Source organism: Talaromyces amestolkiae (assembly GCF_001896365.1).
Source record: "Talaromyces amestolkiae strain CIB chromosome Unknown scaffold4.1, whole genome shotgun sequence".
NCBI classification, from domain to species: domain Eukaryota; kingdom Fungi; phylum Ascomycota; class Eurotiomycetes; order Eurotiales; family Trichocomaceae; genus Talaromyces; species Talaromyces amestolkiae.
This window is the reverse complement of record NW_024468040.1, coordinates 708107-724423: the sequence shown is the minus strand read 5'-3', so window position 1 is coordinate 724423 and position 16317 is coordinate 708107. Positions and strand designations below refer to the sequence as shown.

Sequence of the window (16317 nt, the reverse complement as noted above, 5' to 3'; positions counted from 1 at the left end):
TAAAAGGGTAATATGATAAATTTTTGATAGTCACCTCGACTACAAAGATCATTCTTCATCACTAGACTAAGATTCAGTTGTGTAAAGTCACCCGACACACAGACCAGATTACATCTCAATCAAAGCGAGACCTTTGGGAAGATACGGTTCTTCGAGTTCCTTGATTTCTTCCTCCGTCAACTTCACCTGCAAAGCACCGACAGCCTCATCAATACGCTCTGGCGAATTAAGCCCCAAAGCCGGAAACGTGCCATGATGTAGAAGCCATGCAATCGCAACCTGAGCCATAGAAACACCCTTGGCGTTTGCAATCCTCTCCACTCGGTCTACAATAGCCTTGTCGGCCTCGCTTTCGCGCATGCGAACGAGTGCTTTCATTGCGAGATCGGTAGTTTCGCGATTGGAGTCGCGCGTTGTCCAGGGACGTGCAAGCACACCTCTTGCCAGGGGAGACCAAGGCACCAAGCCAATACCTGCATCCTTGCAGTAAGAAATCATCTCACGCTCTTCCTCACGGCCAATGAGACTGTAGTAGCTTTGCATGACGATAAATTTATGCCAGTTGTTTCGGATAGCGACGTTTTGCAGGGCCTGGAATTCCCATGCTCGCATCTGTGCACGTTAGACAAAGAGCGGTCCGAAAGGACTATGAGGGTCAAATGTACCGAGCTAGCGCCGATATACCTCACTTTCCCACTCTCCACAACATCATTCAAAGCCCGCATGATCTCTTCTCTCGGTGTCTGTCGATCAAGGCGATGGATGTACAAGACATCGATATATGTACCAAGCCGCTTTACGCTCTCATCAACAGCGTCCATGATCTTCTTGCGTGACAAACCCACGCGGTTTACCCAAGGACCATCGTTGTTCTGTGCCAGGTGTATCGGAGTCTGGCCACCCTCGTCATCGACACCTGTGTATAGCTTGGTCTTGATCACGACTCGTTGCCGGGGAATGTTGTATTTCTTCAACGCTTTTCCGACGATGATTTCCGAGACGCCGTTGGAGTAGCAGTCGGCCTGGTTATCCAAAGTTAGGATCTTTGTAAAAGAGGAGAATGTTGAGTGGGTCAACAAACCGTGTCCCAAGTATTGATACCATGTTGGTAAGCATGGTAGATGAGAGGAAGAGACTTTTCTTCGTCCATGACCCAGCCTGCCCACTCCGGAGAGCCAAAGCCCATGCATCCGAGGATGACTTTCGAAACTTTCAAGCCTGAGTTGCCAAGTCTGATGTTGGTGGCATTAGCAATGACTTGAAGTTCTTACAAGTCTCGGTCGTGTAAAGAGGGCATCAGCACTCACCGGGCGTATTCCATCTTTGGAAGAGTCGTCATAATTCGATGGTGAAGGTTGTCTTGCACCGTAGTCGAAGTATTTTGCTCAATAGTAGGTTCGATATTGGTAGCGGAGAGACTGCTACTGTCGCTCTTTTTCTGTTTCTTTCTTTTGAGTTTGAAAAGACTCATTGAACCTCCAGTCAATCAACCATCGGATGATTGATGCATTTTATACCCTAAAATTGGTCACAGTAAGTCATAAACAGAACAATTGGGCTAGCACCCAAAAAATTATTGTCTGCACGGAACAGCGCTTAATTGAAAATCTCATATCAAAAAGTAAAAAGTCATCGGCTTTTCGGCATAGGACCGATATACAAAGTCAGTCGATCTAGTTTACCCAGTCCATATCAATCAGCTAACGCAAAATAATTTTAGGTTTGATTATTTGTTGGCTTTACTAACACTATGCTTGTCTTGATTTAATATGCATTGGCTTTCTGTTATGGGATTAATTTAGGGTTGAGAACGACGCGGCTTTAAGACAGAAGTCCGTCGCAAAGCCGAATAACCGTGAGACACGAAAAATATAGATGGCTTGCTTCATGCTCGGTATTTTTCTAATATAAGAACAAGAGTTCTAAACTGTCATTTGAGGATCTTCTAGTCTAATGTTAGACCATGGAAGTCATCATCGCAAGAGAACAATCCGTTACTGTGCGAGGCGTTTGGGTAAGGAGGTGTGGCCGTTTGATGATTATTCAAATGCTGTTGCACGATGCCTAGGATTTGTGAAATCGCTTGATAATGCTTTCATACGCCTAAGGGAATTTATGCGTGATATCAAGCGGTAAATTTGGACAAACGATGATTGAAGATATCAACAAACGACTACCTCTATGGTAAATTGACTCAGTAGCTTCAGAAATTCTGCAGCTTAGTTCGAAAGCATATCTCCAATAAATATCACAGATAGCTTTAACGGTGCCTAAATGCTTGTGAAATAGAAAACGTGTCTGAGGTGCTCCCCACATTCAAATCCCTATTTGGCTAACCTTAGAGATAAAGAAATAATTATAGGAACCCATTGCCGCCAAAGCTATATTGAGATGCTTAATTCCTCTTCTTCTTGTGAACAGAATGATAATTGGCATTTTGAGAAGAGCCATTTCAATTAGCCTAGACGGATGGTTATTGATGCTCCGCATCCTGATACTCCGACCATCCGACTTGAGTGATAGTGATAAATTATGTTCTTGACAATAAATACTTTCACCAAGAAGCATTTTACTTCAGTCGTGTGATTACTATATACTCGAACCTTGCAGTACATCCTTTACGTGGTAAACACGTTGCCGTCTTTTTAATATGTCGACACAGCCAGGCCAGTTCCTCGCTGGAAAGCGCATAATCATCGCCGGCGGGAGTTTTGCAGCACTCTCTTTCATTCTTGCGTTGAACAAACTATGGAACCCTTCCCTCAAACATCCCGAGATCATCATGTATGAGCGCGATGATCGCGACAAGTCCATTGAAAAAGACCCATACACGCTAAACATTAACGGATTCAGCCAAGACGGCGGCCTGGTCGCCATCCGAGATTTAGGCTTATTGGATGAGGTGTGTAAGCATGGAACACTCAACAGCGGCGACATTCGTGTCTGGTCCGACAATTGGAAGTGGCTTTCGTCCATCAACCCAAGTCCATACGGTGACCTGCCTGCAGCAACCGTAAGGATCACACGCGGCAATCTGAAACGCATTCTCATACAAACGGCTGAGGAGACAAAGACAACCTTACATTGGGGATTGGCATGTACATCAGCCGAATCTCTCCCGGATGGAAAGATTCGAATCACGATCTCAGATGGCACAACACAAGACTGTGATCTCCTTGTGGCAGCTGACGGTGCAGACAGCAGCATGAGAGCATGCTTTCGACCTAATAATATGAAGACCGTGTATGCCGGTGCAACTCAGATAGGTGGAATCTCGCGTCTCACCGGTTTGCTACCCAAGCCTATTGACAAGGACTACGTCTTGCAGATGTCTTCCGGTGAAGGTGTCTGCTGTATCTACAATCCGTTTGACGAAAATACAATTGCCTGGGCTGTTAGCACAATCGGGCCGGAAAGAAAAGCTAAAACCAATTTCACTAGCGAAGAGTTTGACGCCCTGAAAACTGAGGCTCTAAAGACAGCTTCAATGTTCCAAGAACCCTTCAAAACCGTGGTGGAGGCCACCCTACCAGATACAGCATTCATCCGCCCAGCTAAAGAGAAATACGCTTTCCGACACGACGACTCCAACCCCAAAGGTGTCCTATTCATTGGCGACGCTAATCACATCCTCAGTCCCTACGAGTTTGTAGGCGCAAACCTAGCTCTGAAAGATGGCTGGGATTTGGCGGAGCAGATTTGTCGGAATGCTTCCATGGATGCTGCCGTTGCTTCTTATGATCGGATCAGTATTGCGCGCTTTGATCCTGTTTTTAAATTTTCGCACGAAAGGATTGGGTTTGGGCATGCGACAGGGAAGAAGTGGTTGTTTTATAAATATGGGATGGCTGCTCAGAGGAGGTTGAAGCAGGTTCACTAACGGCACTTGGTTGTTACCGACGGTTGGTTTCTGAGAATAGTGTCAGAAGCTTCAAGTCGATTAAAAGACTCGCTTAGCTCCACTAGAAGGTACAAACATACTACTGTATTTCGTTCTGAGGTAATTACGCTTCCACTTAGCCCGTAAAGCGAAGGACGATTTCAATCCGTTGGTCGATTGGAGGTTTGTCGTTGGGCTTCAAGCTGTATCAGACTCGCGCTCGTCGCACCTTTATCGCGCGGAAACATTGACATCATCTCAGCAAACATGTCTGACCCACCCCTCATCAACCCAAACTGGCTTACGCACCCAGCAGACCAATAAGTCGCAACGGCATATTATAAACACGTAATACAACTCCTCAATACGAACCACGGATCGTGCAAAGGACAAAGATGCGGTCGTTGGTTCAAAGGAGAAAGTTGTTGGTGTGAAGCGTCAGAGGGTAATGGATGCTTCGGCGTTTCCATTTTTGTCTCCTAAACATCCGCAGTCGACCGTTGGTAAGTTATCCATTCTAAGCATACCTGGTTTATGTACCAATTCTATTGTAGATGCGCTAGCTGAAAAGATTGCGGATGATATCAAGAAGGCTCATAAGTGATGCTTTTTACCCTAGCCCTAGCCCTAATCGACCCGAAGAGGAAATTGTTACCCAAAGAAGAAATCTCCAGATTCACGAATATCCACAAAACATAGCTGGGTCATCAGCGCAAATAGGACGAAACTATACTGTGTAGACTGAATCGAGATGTATTCTTTGGGTGTGGCTCGACCTTCGAGAACGTGGATTTATCGAACGCCCTCATGTTTATTTAGTACTATTTACGACGTTCTTATACGTAGCGTAATAATCTTCTTTCCAGGGTATTGTGATATACATATGGAAGAAAATATTGCAATTAGTTATTATATATAATATCATGTACATAAACAATCAAGAATAGTATAGGTCTAAAAAAACAGAAGTTCATTGTCAAGCATCGACAGCTTTCCTAATCTGCTGGCGTGTGTCATGATGCAAGACGCTCTCTCAACCCCGACAAAATTTTCAACGCATTCCGCCTCGTCACATCTACTTGATCACGACTCCCATCAACCTTGTATGTATCAAACAAGTCACGGAAGAAATGAATACTAGGCACCGGCGCATTCGGAAAATCGCAGCCAAAGAGCACATGATCCGCACCAGCAACTTTGTAAAGCAGATCTAGAGTTTCGTGGCTAGTCGAAAGCGCAGTGTCATAATAGAATTTTCGTGCCTCATCAATAATCTCCTGCGCCGAAAGACCAATATCATCGGGTGTGTATGGCAGCATACCAGCTGCACGGTTAATGAGATAGGGCAAAGTGCCGCCAGCATGCGACAAGATGATCTTGACGTCCGGATAACGGCGTAGATTGCCACTAGTAATTAGATCCATGGCTGTGCGACCTGTCTCATGCGGATAATCAAACATAGGCTGTGGCAGATTCTTATTCACAAGATTTGTATCCACGGCGTGTGTTGGGTGCACAAATACGACGGCTTTGCGACGGTTCAATTCTTCCCAAATCGGGTGAAAATCTGGGTGACCTAGGTAGTGGTTATCCTCGCCGTAGCGGGTAAACAGGATAACGCCGTCGGCTTTGAGGACGTCGAGGCCATGCGCGATTTCTTCGAGGGACTCTCTGGTATCGAGAAGAGAAGGCAGGGAAGCGAAGAAGCCGTAAGATTTGGGCTCGGCATCGCGGATAGCTGCTGCGAATTCGTTGGCTTCGCGTGCTAGCTTTGCGGCAGCTGTGGGTTTTTTCTCGATGCATGCGCCTGGAGCTGTCATGGAGAGGATGGTGGTACCAGTTCCACAGGCTGCGTTGATCTCTTTGTCGGCTTCGAGGGTCCAAGTAGGGACGAACCAACCAGAGGGGTCACCCCCGGCTCGTTCAAGGGCTATAGAGTCGTTAATGAGATAATATTGCGTGCATAATATCTAGGTATTCTACCTACCTGCGGTGAATGTCGGGGGATAGTAATGGTGGTGAACATCGATTTTGCCAGACATGTTGGATATATAGGTATTTTTACCAAGTCGAAGCAGTGAAATTGATGTTACTTGAATTGCTGGAGTGTTGCTTTGAGTTTTTGGTCCTCTCTTTGAACTGATGAACAACACGTAGTAACCATATTTATATCATGGCCTCAGGGCATCTGGACCGATGCTTCCGAGAGGAACCGCTCAGAGGTCACTGCCACTACTCGTCCCGACTGGTATATCCGCCGAAGCCACTTCACATCGGTCATGGGTATAATAATATAATGCCTAAGTCTGATGGTTTTCTCTTGTGATAGACTTAGAGCTGTGCCGTTATCCGATCTGTATCTCGATTATTAATGTCCCTTCCCACTCCGTTTAAAATCTACAAAGTCTACCATTTTGATTTTTTACACTCTTAGATAGGTGTAATTCCAGATGGCCTCCAGATGGCCCCCAAAATTGAAGCCTCTACTAAGCTCTCACAAAATAAATCCAGTTCGTCACGACTTACGACTGACGACTCTCGAGAAAGATAAATAACTTGTCAGTTTTATATAACAAGACTATTTCAACTCTCTCCACCAGCGATGGAGCTGCTTTAGGCTTCGGAAGTGTGGCATTTTCCAGCTCACTATAAATCTTGAGAAAAGTACTCTATAGTCGATAGCACTAAAGTCTACATAGTTTGTAAACTCTCATTAGCCAGGCACGGGTAGGTCGTATCAAGTCACCGTTGGAAGTGCCTATGACAACCCAAAGGGAGGTTTGCCGCTAAGGGCACCATGGGGGACGAGGGAAGATATTGCCTCGCTGATGTATGAGCTGGGGGCAACAGAGCCAGTGCTGAAGGTAGGCTTCAATGCGGCATTGGCAGACACAGCAAAGGTAATAGAAAGGTCTTTGATGAAAGTATTGTTGAATGCTTGACCAAGCAAAAATTGTTAAGTACTGATCCACAGTACGGCCTGTTTTAAGCTGATTATGCGCTATCAGACAGTGTCGGTACAAGTGGAGGCACCAAGTTACAACCAGGATTTGCGTAGAGAAGTTGCCAAGGGCGGATATTTCCAGCTCGCTTCCTCGTAGTAATAAGTAGTCGAAATGATCGACAAGTGAGGAGCGCTTATTTGGACTAAAAAGTCTTGATATAACCGACACTATTATCCGATCCCTCTAGTGATTGTCCCACACTGTCGCCCCCCATGCGCTCTACCTGCAAAGACACATGTAAATCTGAAAGCGACAATATCACCTGCGTGCTATTGGTTGTACGCTTTCTTCGCTACGATCTACAACGTCGCATCCAGACTGAATCTTCCCCACAAGACTCAGCCTATCGCATGACATTCATCTCTCTAGGGTAAGGGGAATGGTACGTGAATGGTGCATAAAAAAGATCCGAAGGTGCTTCCTGACGCATATGATGCATACGGTGCAAACCTAGATATGAATAATAACGATGCCAACCATACTCGATCGGGTAATTTTCTCAAATACTGTCGCTCGGCCAAGCTATAAATGCCATGGGAATGTCTAAGACAAGACTTATTTTTTTGTGCGCAACCCAACCTCTATAGCCATACTTACAAATAACCGCCTTCTGTAATGGATTGGCGATTTCTCTCTCTTCAGCTGTTCTTCTCTGCGCTACTTCTCACCGCGAGAGCTCAAACAGATAATCTAGGACTGAAAGACGGTTACATCTCCTTCTCAACCGCCAATTTCGACGTCGAATTGGTAAAGGATGCCCAGGTACTAGCGTCTCTAAAGCCTAAAGGCAGCTCCTTTGATTTTCTGCCCTTTGATTATCTGCCCTTTCGTGCGGGCAATGGCCAGTATCACAACGGCGATATTACCTTTAGATATCGCTCTACTAGCGATCAGACATGGATTGATGGTGATTCGTCGCAGGCTAGACAATCTGTCTTGGCTATCACCAACACCAATGGTTCCACACTGGCAGCTGCCGACCTAAAGCCAACTCTTCCCAAGGGCAGTCCCTTACAGATCACTCGCCAGTGGCTCGAGGKTGATGGGGACCTTGGTCTCTCCTTCACCATCGCCAATCAGGGGAGCACTAGTCTGGAAATCGGTAGCCTTGGATTCCCGACGGAGTTCAACAGCATATTTACGAACCGCACCGCCGAGGACATTCAAGCCTACTGTTCTCTAACAGATCCATATATCGGACTCGACGCGGGCTATCTCCAAGTGGTACCTGTGTCTGGTAACGGAGATGCCCTAATCGTAACTCCGTTGAGAAACACCAAGACCCCCTTAGAAGCGTGGCGTAATCTAAATGAACCAGATGTTTACACGGCCGACGCTTACGGTAGTCAGGTTTTTGAAGGTTTCTATGAGTGGCAAACTTACTCCTTGGCCTACGAGGAAAATGAATGGGTCAATGCAACACCCTGGAACACAGCTACCTCTACTGTATTACAGCCTGGTAGATCAATCACCGTTGGCCTACGTTTCTCCCTCGTCTCTGGCGGTGTGCGTGGCATTCAGCGGGCTGTCCAAACAACAGGTACACCACTGACTATTGGCGCGAGCTATGTCGTACCCTTAGATTTGACAGCCAATCTATTCATATTTCACAACGCCTCTATTTCAAACGTGGCCGCCGATAGCAACGCGTTCAAGATTGTGCGCCAATCCAAATATCTTCAGCTAACCCCTACTGATGCCGTCCAAGGCCGTACGAAGATTACCATCAACTACAGTGACGGCAAGACACAGACGGTACATTACTTCATCACTGCCTCTGGCCCAGATGTGCTGAAAACGCTCGGTAATTTTACAACCACCGAAATGTGGTTTGACGACTCCAGCGATCCTTTTGGCCGTGCGCCGTCCGTTATGACGTGGGATGACTCCGTGCAGGCGATAGTCGACCAGGAGCCGCGCGTGTGGATTGCTGGTTTGAGCGACGAAGGCGGCACAATCCATCTCGCATCCACAATGAAGCAATTCGCACAGGCTGACGTCGCTGAGGTGGGACAACTTGAGCAGTTCGCAACCCAGGTCTTATCTACCACCGTTCAGAACGCCAATAATTTCACTGTGCGTAAGAGCGTCTTCTACTACGATCCTACAGTACTTCCGAATTATGCATACAGCAGTAGCATTGACTGGGGAAACTGGTGGTCCTGGAGTCAGGCCGCCGCATACTCCACGGACCGTGCATATGATTATATCCATGTCTTGGGGTCATACTGGGCGTTGTACCGAGCTGGTCGTGACAACCCTGCACTCTTCCCGAACTTTGATTGGGAGTGGTATCTTGCTCATGCCTATAACACAACCATCACATGCTTTGCAACGGATTCCAACGGTGATGGCCTCGTAGGCTACTCGCGTTTGGGGTTAATGGGCGAAACGGTTGTGGGCGAGTTGCTCGTAGACCTGCGGCGGGAAGGTTGGACCGATGAGGCAGCGCAGGTAGAGGCTGCCATGAAACTACGAGCTGATACCTGGGATACTCAAGCTGTGCCGTTTGGCAGTGAGATGGCGTGGGACTCGACGGGGCAGGAAGGAGTGTACTACTGGAGCAAGTAAGCTACATACAACATGAACACCCTCTTCTATTTAATGAGATACTCATGGAAACAGTTACTTCAACCTATCATCCACCTCCACCAAAGCGATCGGTACCATTCTTGGCTATTCACCTACCGTCTCGCACTGGGGTTGGAATGGCAACGCCCGTCGTTACTGGGACTTTATGTACGAAACTTTCTTTTCCTCTACATCGTTTCCTATTATTCTTTCACTAATATAGAGTCCAAATCTAGATATGCCGGCAAACTCCAGCGTATCGAACGTATGCTGCACCACTATGGCTCCAGCCTAAATGCACTCCCTCTACTTGCGCAGTTCCGCCAAACGCCGTCGGACACATATCTTCTTCGTGTCGCTTATGGCGGTATCACAGGTCCACTAAGCAACGTACGCGCGGACGGTTCGATGTACAACGCCTTCCACTCATTCCCCGACACGTTGGAAGGTGACGCGTACTCAGGTGACTACGGTCAGAACTTCCTTGGCGTGATGCTTGGATCCGGTACGTATGTAGTCCATGACCCGGACGTTGGCCTGATAGCATACGGTGGAAATATCGCTGTGGCAGGCAACACAGTAACGGTAAACCCACGCGACCCCGTGCGACGACGTATCTATGTGGCTGTGTTGGGTGTCTATGTCACCATCAGCGCGGGACAGATTGATAAATTCATATTTGCGAGCAATGGTCAGCCCGGATCTGTACAGTTGACCATTGTTCCGGGGGTCTCTGGAGCTACGGAAGTGATTGTCTGGGTTGAGACGCCCGGTACCACCGATACTTATTCGGTCACGACGGCAGGTGGACAGAGATTGAGAGGGGGCACGCACTTTGACCTCCCAAGTAGCGGTCTTCAAGTGACTGTTGCGAAGTCGAAGTAGGCAGTAATGCATGACATTAACCTATGCGTATATACAGACGAAGTGAATGCATTATTGCATGTGTGAACTATATACGGAGAATACCATGCTCTATGGAGTCCAAGCTTTCCAGCGAGAACATCAAAACCATCATAGTAAACTCGCAAAGACCAATCTGAATGTGTCTAGGTATAAAGTCTACCACGGCGGATTAACCCCTGAATAAGTCCCCCCAAACCCTTTCACACAAATATCCCTAAAAACCCCATTATCTTTCTCGTGCGTCGCCTCCAACAGAATCCTCACCACCTCCCTCGCCCCTTCTTCGGGCTTCAAATGTGCATACCCACCACCCAGATCCGTCTGCAACCAGCCGGGACTAATCGCAAACACCGTAAATTTTTTCGGTGCTAGCTCAGTCGCGTATTGTACAGTTAACATGTTCAGCGCCGCTTTTGAGATTTTGTACGCTGGCACGGGGGCGATGTCGGATTTGTGGGACCAGGTTATGGAGCCGAGGGTGCTGGTTATGTTTACTATTTTCTTGGTTTGACTGCTATTGGTTTTTGAGGCTTTGAGGAGAGGGAGGAATGCGGTTGTAACGAGATGTACTCCCGTCACATTGATACGCATTGTGGATTCAAGATCGGAGAGACTCATGCCGCTTGTGCTGCTTGGTCGCTCGGATTGAGTGCCGGCATTGTTGATAAGGATGTCGAGGCCTTTGCCCTCACTCAAGCGGGTGACTTGATCGGCTGCGGCGGTGATGCTGGCAGGGTCTGTGACATCAAGCTGAACGTGTCTTACACGATGGTTGGATGCTGTGATGACGCGCGATAGTGGTTCCGGAGGCGAGGAGGTGCGAGATGTTGCGTAGATTGTGCTGATGGTTGTCGGGGGAAGGAGGAGCAGTTGTTTGACTAGTTCTAGGCCCAGGCCGCGCGAGGAGCCGGTGATGAGGACGGAGGACATCTTCGTCGTATGTTTTCCCTTTGTTGCCAATGTTGTTTCCTACTTTGATGTTGTACCCCAGACTGGAGATAGGTCAACAGTAGTAGCACGACAGCGGACCTGAGTTATATTTATACCTCCCCGCACCTGAATTTACATCCATGAATTCATAAAACCATTCAAACATCACAGATGCATACTCTGAATCCGGAGATTAATCAAGCTTACATCCGTACTCCATTTACCTAGGTTCTCATCCAATCCTTTGCCCTTATTACTTTTGGCTCTAGATCTAAATCTGCTCCGCACTGCTACATCTCACTAATTCGGCTTTATCCATCGGCCATACTCCACAATCCGAACGCTAAAATCCGGACGATTCCAACGAAGAACCCTGTCTAACACCTAACTAGGTATGGTCGGATGAATCAGTTACCCGAATACGCAGTGCGGACTCAGGTTGCGGCTGGGCTTATTGGCGCTTTGAACTGGGCCTAGAGCTCATACGCGGGTCCGTGAACTGATCACGACTCAGACACGAATCTGTGATCGCCGCGGGTTCGTTACTCGGGTTATGTTGGGCTATAGTATTTGGTCTATACATCCTTGTTTTTTTCAAATGAGGAACTTGTATTGCGCCAGACTGAGCTACATACAGCTTTGATGAACCGCTTTAAAAAACTCGATCCGGATATTGAACGCCGACCAATCTAAAACAGAGACAAGAATGGTTGAGGATGAACAAATTGCAGAAAAAAAAAAGATCGCTACCATACAACAGCCGTAACACCATAAACCCTAACCCCTCACACCAGTAGAACCTTATATGTTATGATACAGGCTGCACAGGTGCAGATGCCGGCTGGCCAGCAACCAAATCCGTAGTACTACCGAGCAATAAGCCAGGACCTCCACGCAATCGTAGCAGGCCTGGCCCCGTACAGATACGCCCCGTTTGCATCATATTGCGCAGCCGCTTTCGTCGTGCCGCTCCACTACGCTCTTCGCCGCGTGTTGATCCTTCGTCGACCCATTCGATGCGTTCAACTTTGAAGCTCATACCGTCGTGGTTTCCTTCCCAGGCTCGAGATTTGAGGCCGAACATGAGGGTAGACTCGTAGCGTTCCAATCGGGGCAGGATAAGTAGTGTAATGTGTAGATCTTTGTTTGGTGGAGGCACGGGCGGGATAGACGGTTTCGCCGTTGCGCTTGAATCAGCTGTCGGCTGAGGTGCATGGTGATAGTCGCTCTTAATCTCGAGGTCGAGCATTGAGATGTCGACATCCTCACCCCATTCTCCGCGAATAAAGCCAGAGTGAATGGCAGCTGCTACAGGATCAGAGTCATCTGTGTAGACACCCGTTCCCCAGACAGCTCGACGTGCGCAAATCTCCTCTCGATGACTGGGATCGATACGGAAGCGAGGTACACGAATAGTAAATGTGCAGTTCTCTTTTCCTTCAAATCGAGGTATAGGAACAGGAGTACTGGTATAGCCAAACTTCTGGCTTTCTCCGGATGAACTTGCGCTGGGCACGCCGATACGTGGCGCGTACAATGTTGAACCCAGATGATGTCGCGGAAACTGAGCAACGCTTTCCAAAAGTGGCTTGATATTGACCAGAGTTCGAGTATCTCGCAGTGTAACAACTGCTGGAGCTGAGGTGATATTAGATGATGCATTGCGAGGCGCGTGGTGGTGATGGTGGTGATGGTGGTGGTGATGCGCTGGCAACGTAGTAGCTACCGGAGCTACCGGTTCAGCCGGGGTAGGCGCTTTGCCTAGCACACTTGTAGCTCCAATATTTGAGCGTGGTGCAACACTCTCATCCTCATTCTTAGAGCGATGGTGATGATGACTGTAGTTTTCATGGTTAGTCCGACCCCATAGAATGTCGTTGAGAGTCACATACTGGTGATGGTGGTGGTGGACGTGCCGGCCCCTTCGGGATCCACCTCGAGTTGACGGGGTGCCTCGTAATTCTTGGGCCTGTTCGCCGAGGTCTGAAGGCTCCTCGTCTTTGGAGCTTCGCTTCCTGCCCAGAGCAGCACCACCACGACCGCCTTTGCCCTCGTCAGCATGGTCCGATGCTCCGAAACTATCCCGTTTGAATGGGCTCGCAGTCATTGGTGTGGGGGGACCGCTTCCTGTAGAACTGGAAGGCCCTGTGCCCACGCCACTACCGATGCCTGCAAATACTCTGCCTAATTCTCCTTTGAGACCAGTCTCTCCAGCAGAACCAATGAACTGGGCTTGGGCTCCTTGGACCGCTTGCGGTAAGGGTGATGCACGCCCAGCACGCTTGCCATCTGCACCAATCCCTAGTAGAGTACGGTGTTGAATCAAATCATCACTGCCTTTCCTACGTTGCTCGTCGGCTGCTGCGGATCCCAATGCACCAAGAGTTGATTGGCTTGCCGAAGGCACCGACGTGACTGAAAGCGGACGAGGCCGTGGCTGGGGTTTCCCTAGGAAAGACTGCTCATTCGGAGGTGGTGTCGGCTGACTTTGCCGGGAGTGGAGGGAGAAATTCGAGTGGGAGGGAGTGGTGGCGGGGGCACTCCTGGAAGCACCCAACTGTGAACCTAGCGACTTGGTGTAACTTTGGATAGCGCCAAAGCCGAACCCCGAACCGGCACCTGACTCTGATGCAGTTGTGAATCGCCGCGCTTCGGGGGACTTGGGCTGACTTCTACCAATTTCCCATGAAGGGCGGTTTGGAGGTCGGTCCTCGTCCCGATTCGCAGGAGCTCCATATCTTCCATGTAGCAATCCAAAGGCTGACTTTCTCTCTGTTTCTTGAGGAGTATTCCTTTCCTTCTCTCGTTCTCGCGCTAGCTGTTCTTCCCTAGCCCTGTCTGAGTATAATCCACCGTATCTAGCAAATGGACGCGTATCATCGAGATAGGATGTATTGCGATGTGCGCTCCCGAAAATGCTGTCCCCCGATGCCCGTGTTCGAGGGCTATATGCGGGTGCTCGAGATTCCTCCTGTTGTGGCTGACTATTTGGGCGTTGGATGGCGCTGTTGAGACTCACTCGGCGAGAATGGCCGAATGGCGGATCAGAGGCAGTAGAATTGCGGGGCGATTTTTGAGTGGTGGTCGGCTTTTCAGGATACTGTGAGAACGACGATCGCCCGAAGGAAAATTTCGTCGAGTCCGAGAATCCGCCAGAATCCGATCGCGACGATTGTCGAGAGAGTGGGTCTTTTGCGACAGGTTTGTCTGGTGTTTCTGATCGGCGCATCAGAGGATGGTCGATGGAAGATGCAGGTCTGGCAGGTGCAGTCGGAGGTGACATTGCTCCGGTAGAGTTGCGAGATGTCCCAAACGGTGAGGACACAGACGGCCTTGAGAAGAGAGAGGTCGGGTGATCGCGGGATGGTCGATCGGGGTCTGATCCAAGCATTGACGATATCGACATGCTCGTTCCAGGACGATGTATCGATCCGAAGCCGTTGTCACGGGAAAATAGACTTGAGGAAGTTTGGGATAGAGAAGCGGATGAGTTGCGGGCTGGGTACGGCTGTGGAGGCGACGGAGGAGGCATTTGGCGGTTTCCGATAGTATGCGCAGAAGATTCTGAGGTCGCTACAATCCGGATTAGTATGAGTATTAATCAAAGACCGATGACGATTCAAAAAGTCATTTGTTTGCGACAGCTGAATATTCGAGCCGCAATGGAAGGAATCTCACCAGCAGCAGTAGGTGACTTGAGGTTCCGGCCGCGGTTCGCGGACCAACGGCTCTCCTGGTCCCGTGGAGATGAGGTACGTCGCATGCCTGACGCTATAAAAGAAGTGAGAAACAGAGATAAAGAGAAGTCATGGTGATTAAGGATGAGTGATCAACGGCAAAGAGTGGAACAGGCAGTAGACGTAACACAGGGAAGCGGCGACTCTCGTGGCCTCAGGTTTGGTTCACAATCTTTTGGGCCATGCGGGCAGGGGTATGCGCTAGTCCCGAAGGAGCTAGCAAGAGAGCTCAGCCAAAACGGCTAGCGTTCCCGGGATCAGGTGGAAGTCGAACTTGGCTAGCCCCGTCCATCATTGACTCTGTGGCAGTAGCCATCGCAGAAACGGATCATCGATCGGCGCCTTTGCCGATGCTGGTCGATGCATACACACAGATGCTAGCAGTAGCCACACACCCCTGCCACGAGACGACACCGTCGCAGACTCGCAGAATGGTCCTTGTCTAGTTTGTCCGTGTTTGATCAAACTGATCGCATAGAAATAAATCTAGAACGCATCCTGCAGGCCTGTACTGCCTTCTCATTGCCAGCTTGCAGTTACACAGATGCGTCACACAGATGCGTCACACAGATCTGCAAAAAAAAACTGAGTCTGGCACAGACCCTCCCGAGAGGACTGCTGGTATGCTACAGGCAGTATCTTTCTGGGAACAGGGGCTATGGCATGGCAAGAAAGGAAATAGAATCATGGAATACGGAAGAACGGGCTGAACAGCAAGGTAAAATGTGTCAAGTGTATGAGGCAAGCAAGGGGTATTTGAAAAACAAATGGAGAATGCTCCTTACCGTCACGATAGATTGCACTGTCTTTCCCCAGACTTCCATTGTTCTTGACGGGCGAAGCAAGCGCCGAGCGTTTTGCTGCATCCGACTGCATTGCGCCGAAACGCGTAGGGGACGTCGACCGAGCCTGAGCCCTCAAGTCTGGGTTATATGAGTGTGCAGCGTAACCGTACGTAGGCGTTGTTCGAGCTGGCTCGTCTGCTGGTCGGCGTAAAGATTCGTACGCTGTATGCGACCGTGCCTCCGGGCGCGACGTTTGTGGTTGTGAGGATCCATACTGACGGGAGTGTTGAGGAGCGGTGCTGAAAAGCGACGGCCGAGGGAACGGAGGATGGGGGATAGAGGGTGGCCGAGATTCCATGTTATTCCAATCTTGTCACTCGCATGGGTAAAAGGTGCTCGATAAGTTGAAATTTGGTAGTTGTCTGGATAGTTGAGTTCTGGTCGAGTGCGAAAGAGGAGGTCGCGAGCTCACACGTGCCGGTACAATCGCGCGGATGCGAGGG

The 16317-nt window shown here is 49.0% G+C and overlaps 6 protein-coding genes across 6 annotated transcripts; 2 read left to right on the top strand and 4 right to left on the bottom strand.

Annotated features, from left to right (window-relative positions):
- Window positions 1-108: 108 nt before the first annotated feature.
- Window positions 109-1321, bottom strand: BHQ10_002827 (uncharacterized protein; the record flags this gene model as incomplete). Its single annotated transcript, XM_040875015.1, has 4 exons — window positions 109-612; window positions 666-1022; window positions 1082-1232; window positions 1308-1321. The coding sequence occupies 4 exons, from the start codon at window positions 1319-1321 to the stop codon at window positions 109-111; spliced, it is 1026 nt and encodes a 341-aa protein (XP_040731331.1).
- A 1329-nt stretch (window positions 1322-2650) lies between these two features.
- On the top strand, window positions 2651-3880 carry BHQ10_002826 (uncharacterized protein; the record flags this gene model as incomplete). The annotated part of the gene is made up of 1 exon (XM_040875014.1): window positions 2651-3880. One exon carries the CDS (start codon window positions 2651-2653, stop codon window positions 3878-3880), a length of 1230 nt encoding a protein of 409 aa, XP_040731330.1.
- A 1013-nt stretch (window positions 3881-4893) lies between these two features.
- BHQ10_002825 (uncharacterized protein) lies at window positions 4894-5922 on the bottom strand (the record flags this gene model as incomplete). Its single annotated transcript, XM_040875013.1, has 2 exons — window positions 4894-5810; window positions 5868-5922. 2 exons carry the CDS (start codon window positions 5920-5922, stop codon window positions 4894-4896), a joined length of 972 nt encoding a protein of 323 aa, XP_040731329.1.
- A 1578-nt stretch (window positions 5923-7500) lies between these two features.
- Window positions 7501-10341, top strand: BHQ10_002824 (uncharacterized protein; the record flags this gene model as incomplete). Its single annotated transcript, XM_040875012.1, has 3 exons — window positions 7501-9452; window positions 9511-9624; window positions 9693-10341. The coding sequence occupies 3 exons, from the start codon at window positions 7501-7503 to the stop codon at window positions 10339-10341; spliced, it is 2715 nt and encodes a 904-aa protein (XP_040731328.1).
- Window positions 10342-10518: 177 nt separating this feature from the next.
- On the bottom strand, window positions 10519-11292 carry BHQ10_002823 (uncharacterized protein; the record flags this gene model as incomplete). Its single annotated transcript, XM_040875011.1, has 1 exon — window positions 10519-11292. The coding sequence occupies one exon, from the start codon at window positions 11290-11292 to the stop codon at window positions 10519-10521; it is 774 nt and encodes a 257-aa protein (XP_040731327.1).
- Window positions 11293-12100: 808 nt separating this feature from the next.
- Window positions 12101-16172, bottom strand: BHQ10_002822 (uncharacterized protein; the record flags this gene model as incomplete). Its single annotated transcript, XM_040875010.1, has 3 exons — window positions 12101-14865; window positions 14971-15063; window positions 15815-16172. 3 exons carry the CDS (start codon window positions 16170-16172, stop codon window positions 12101-12103), a joined length of 3216 nt encoding a protein of 1071 aa, XP_040731326.1.
- Between the last annotated feature and the right edge of the window lie 145 nt (window positions 16173-16317).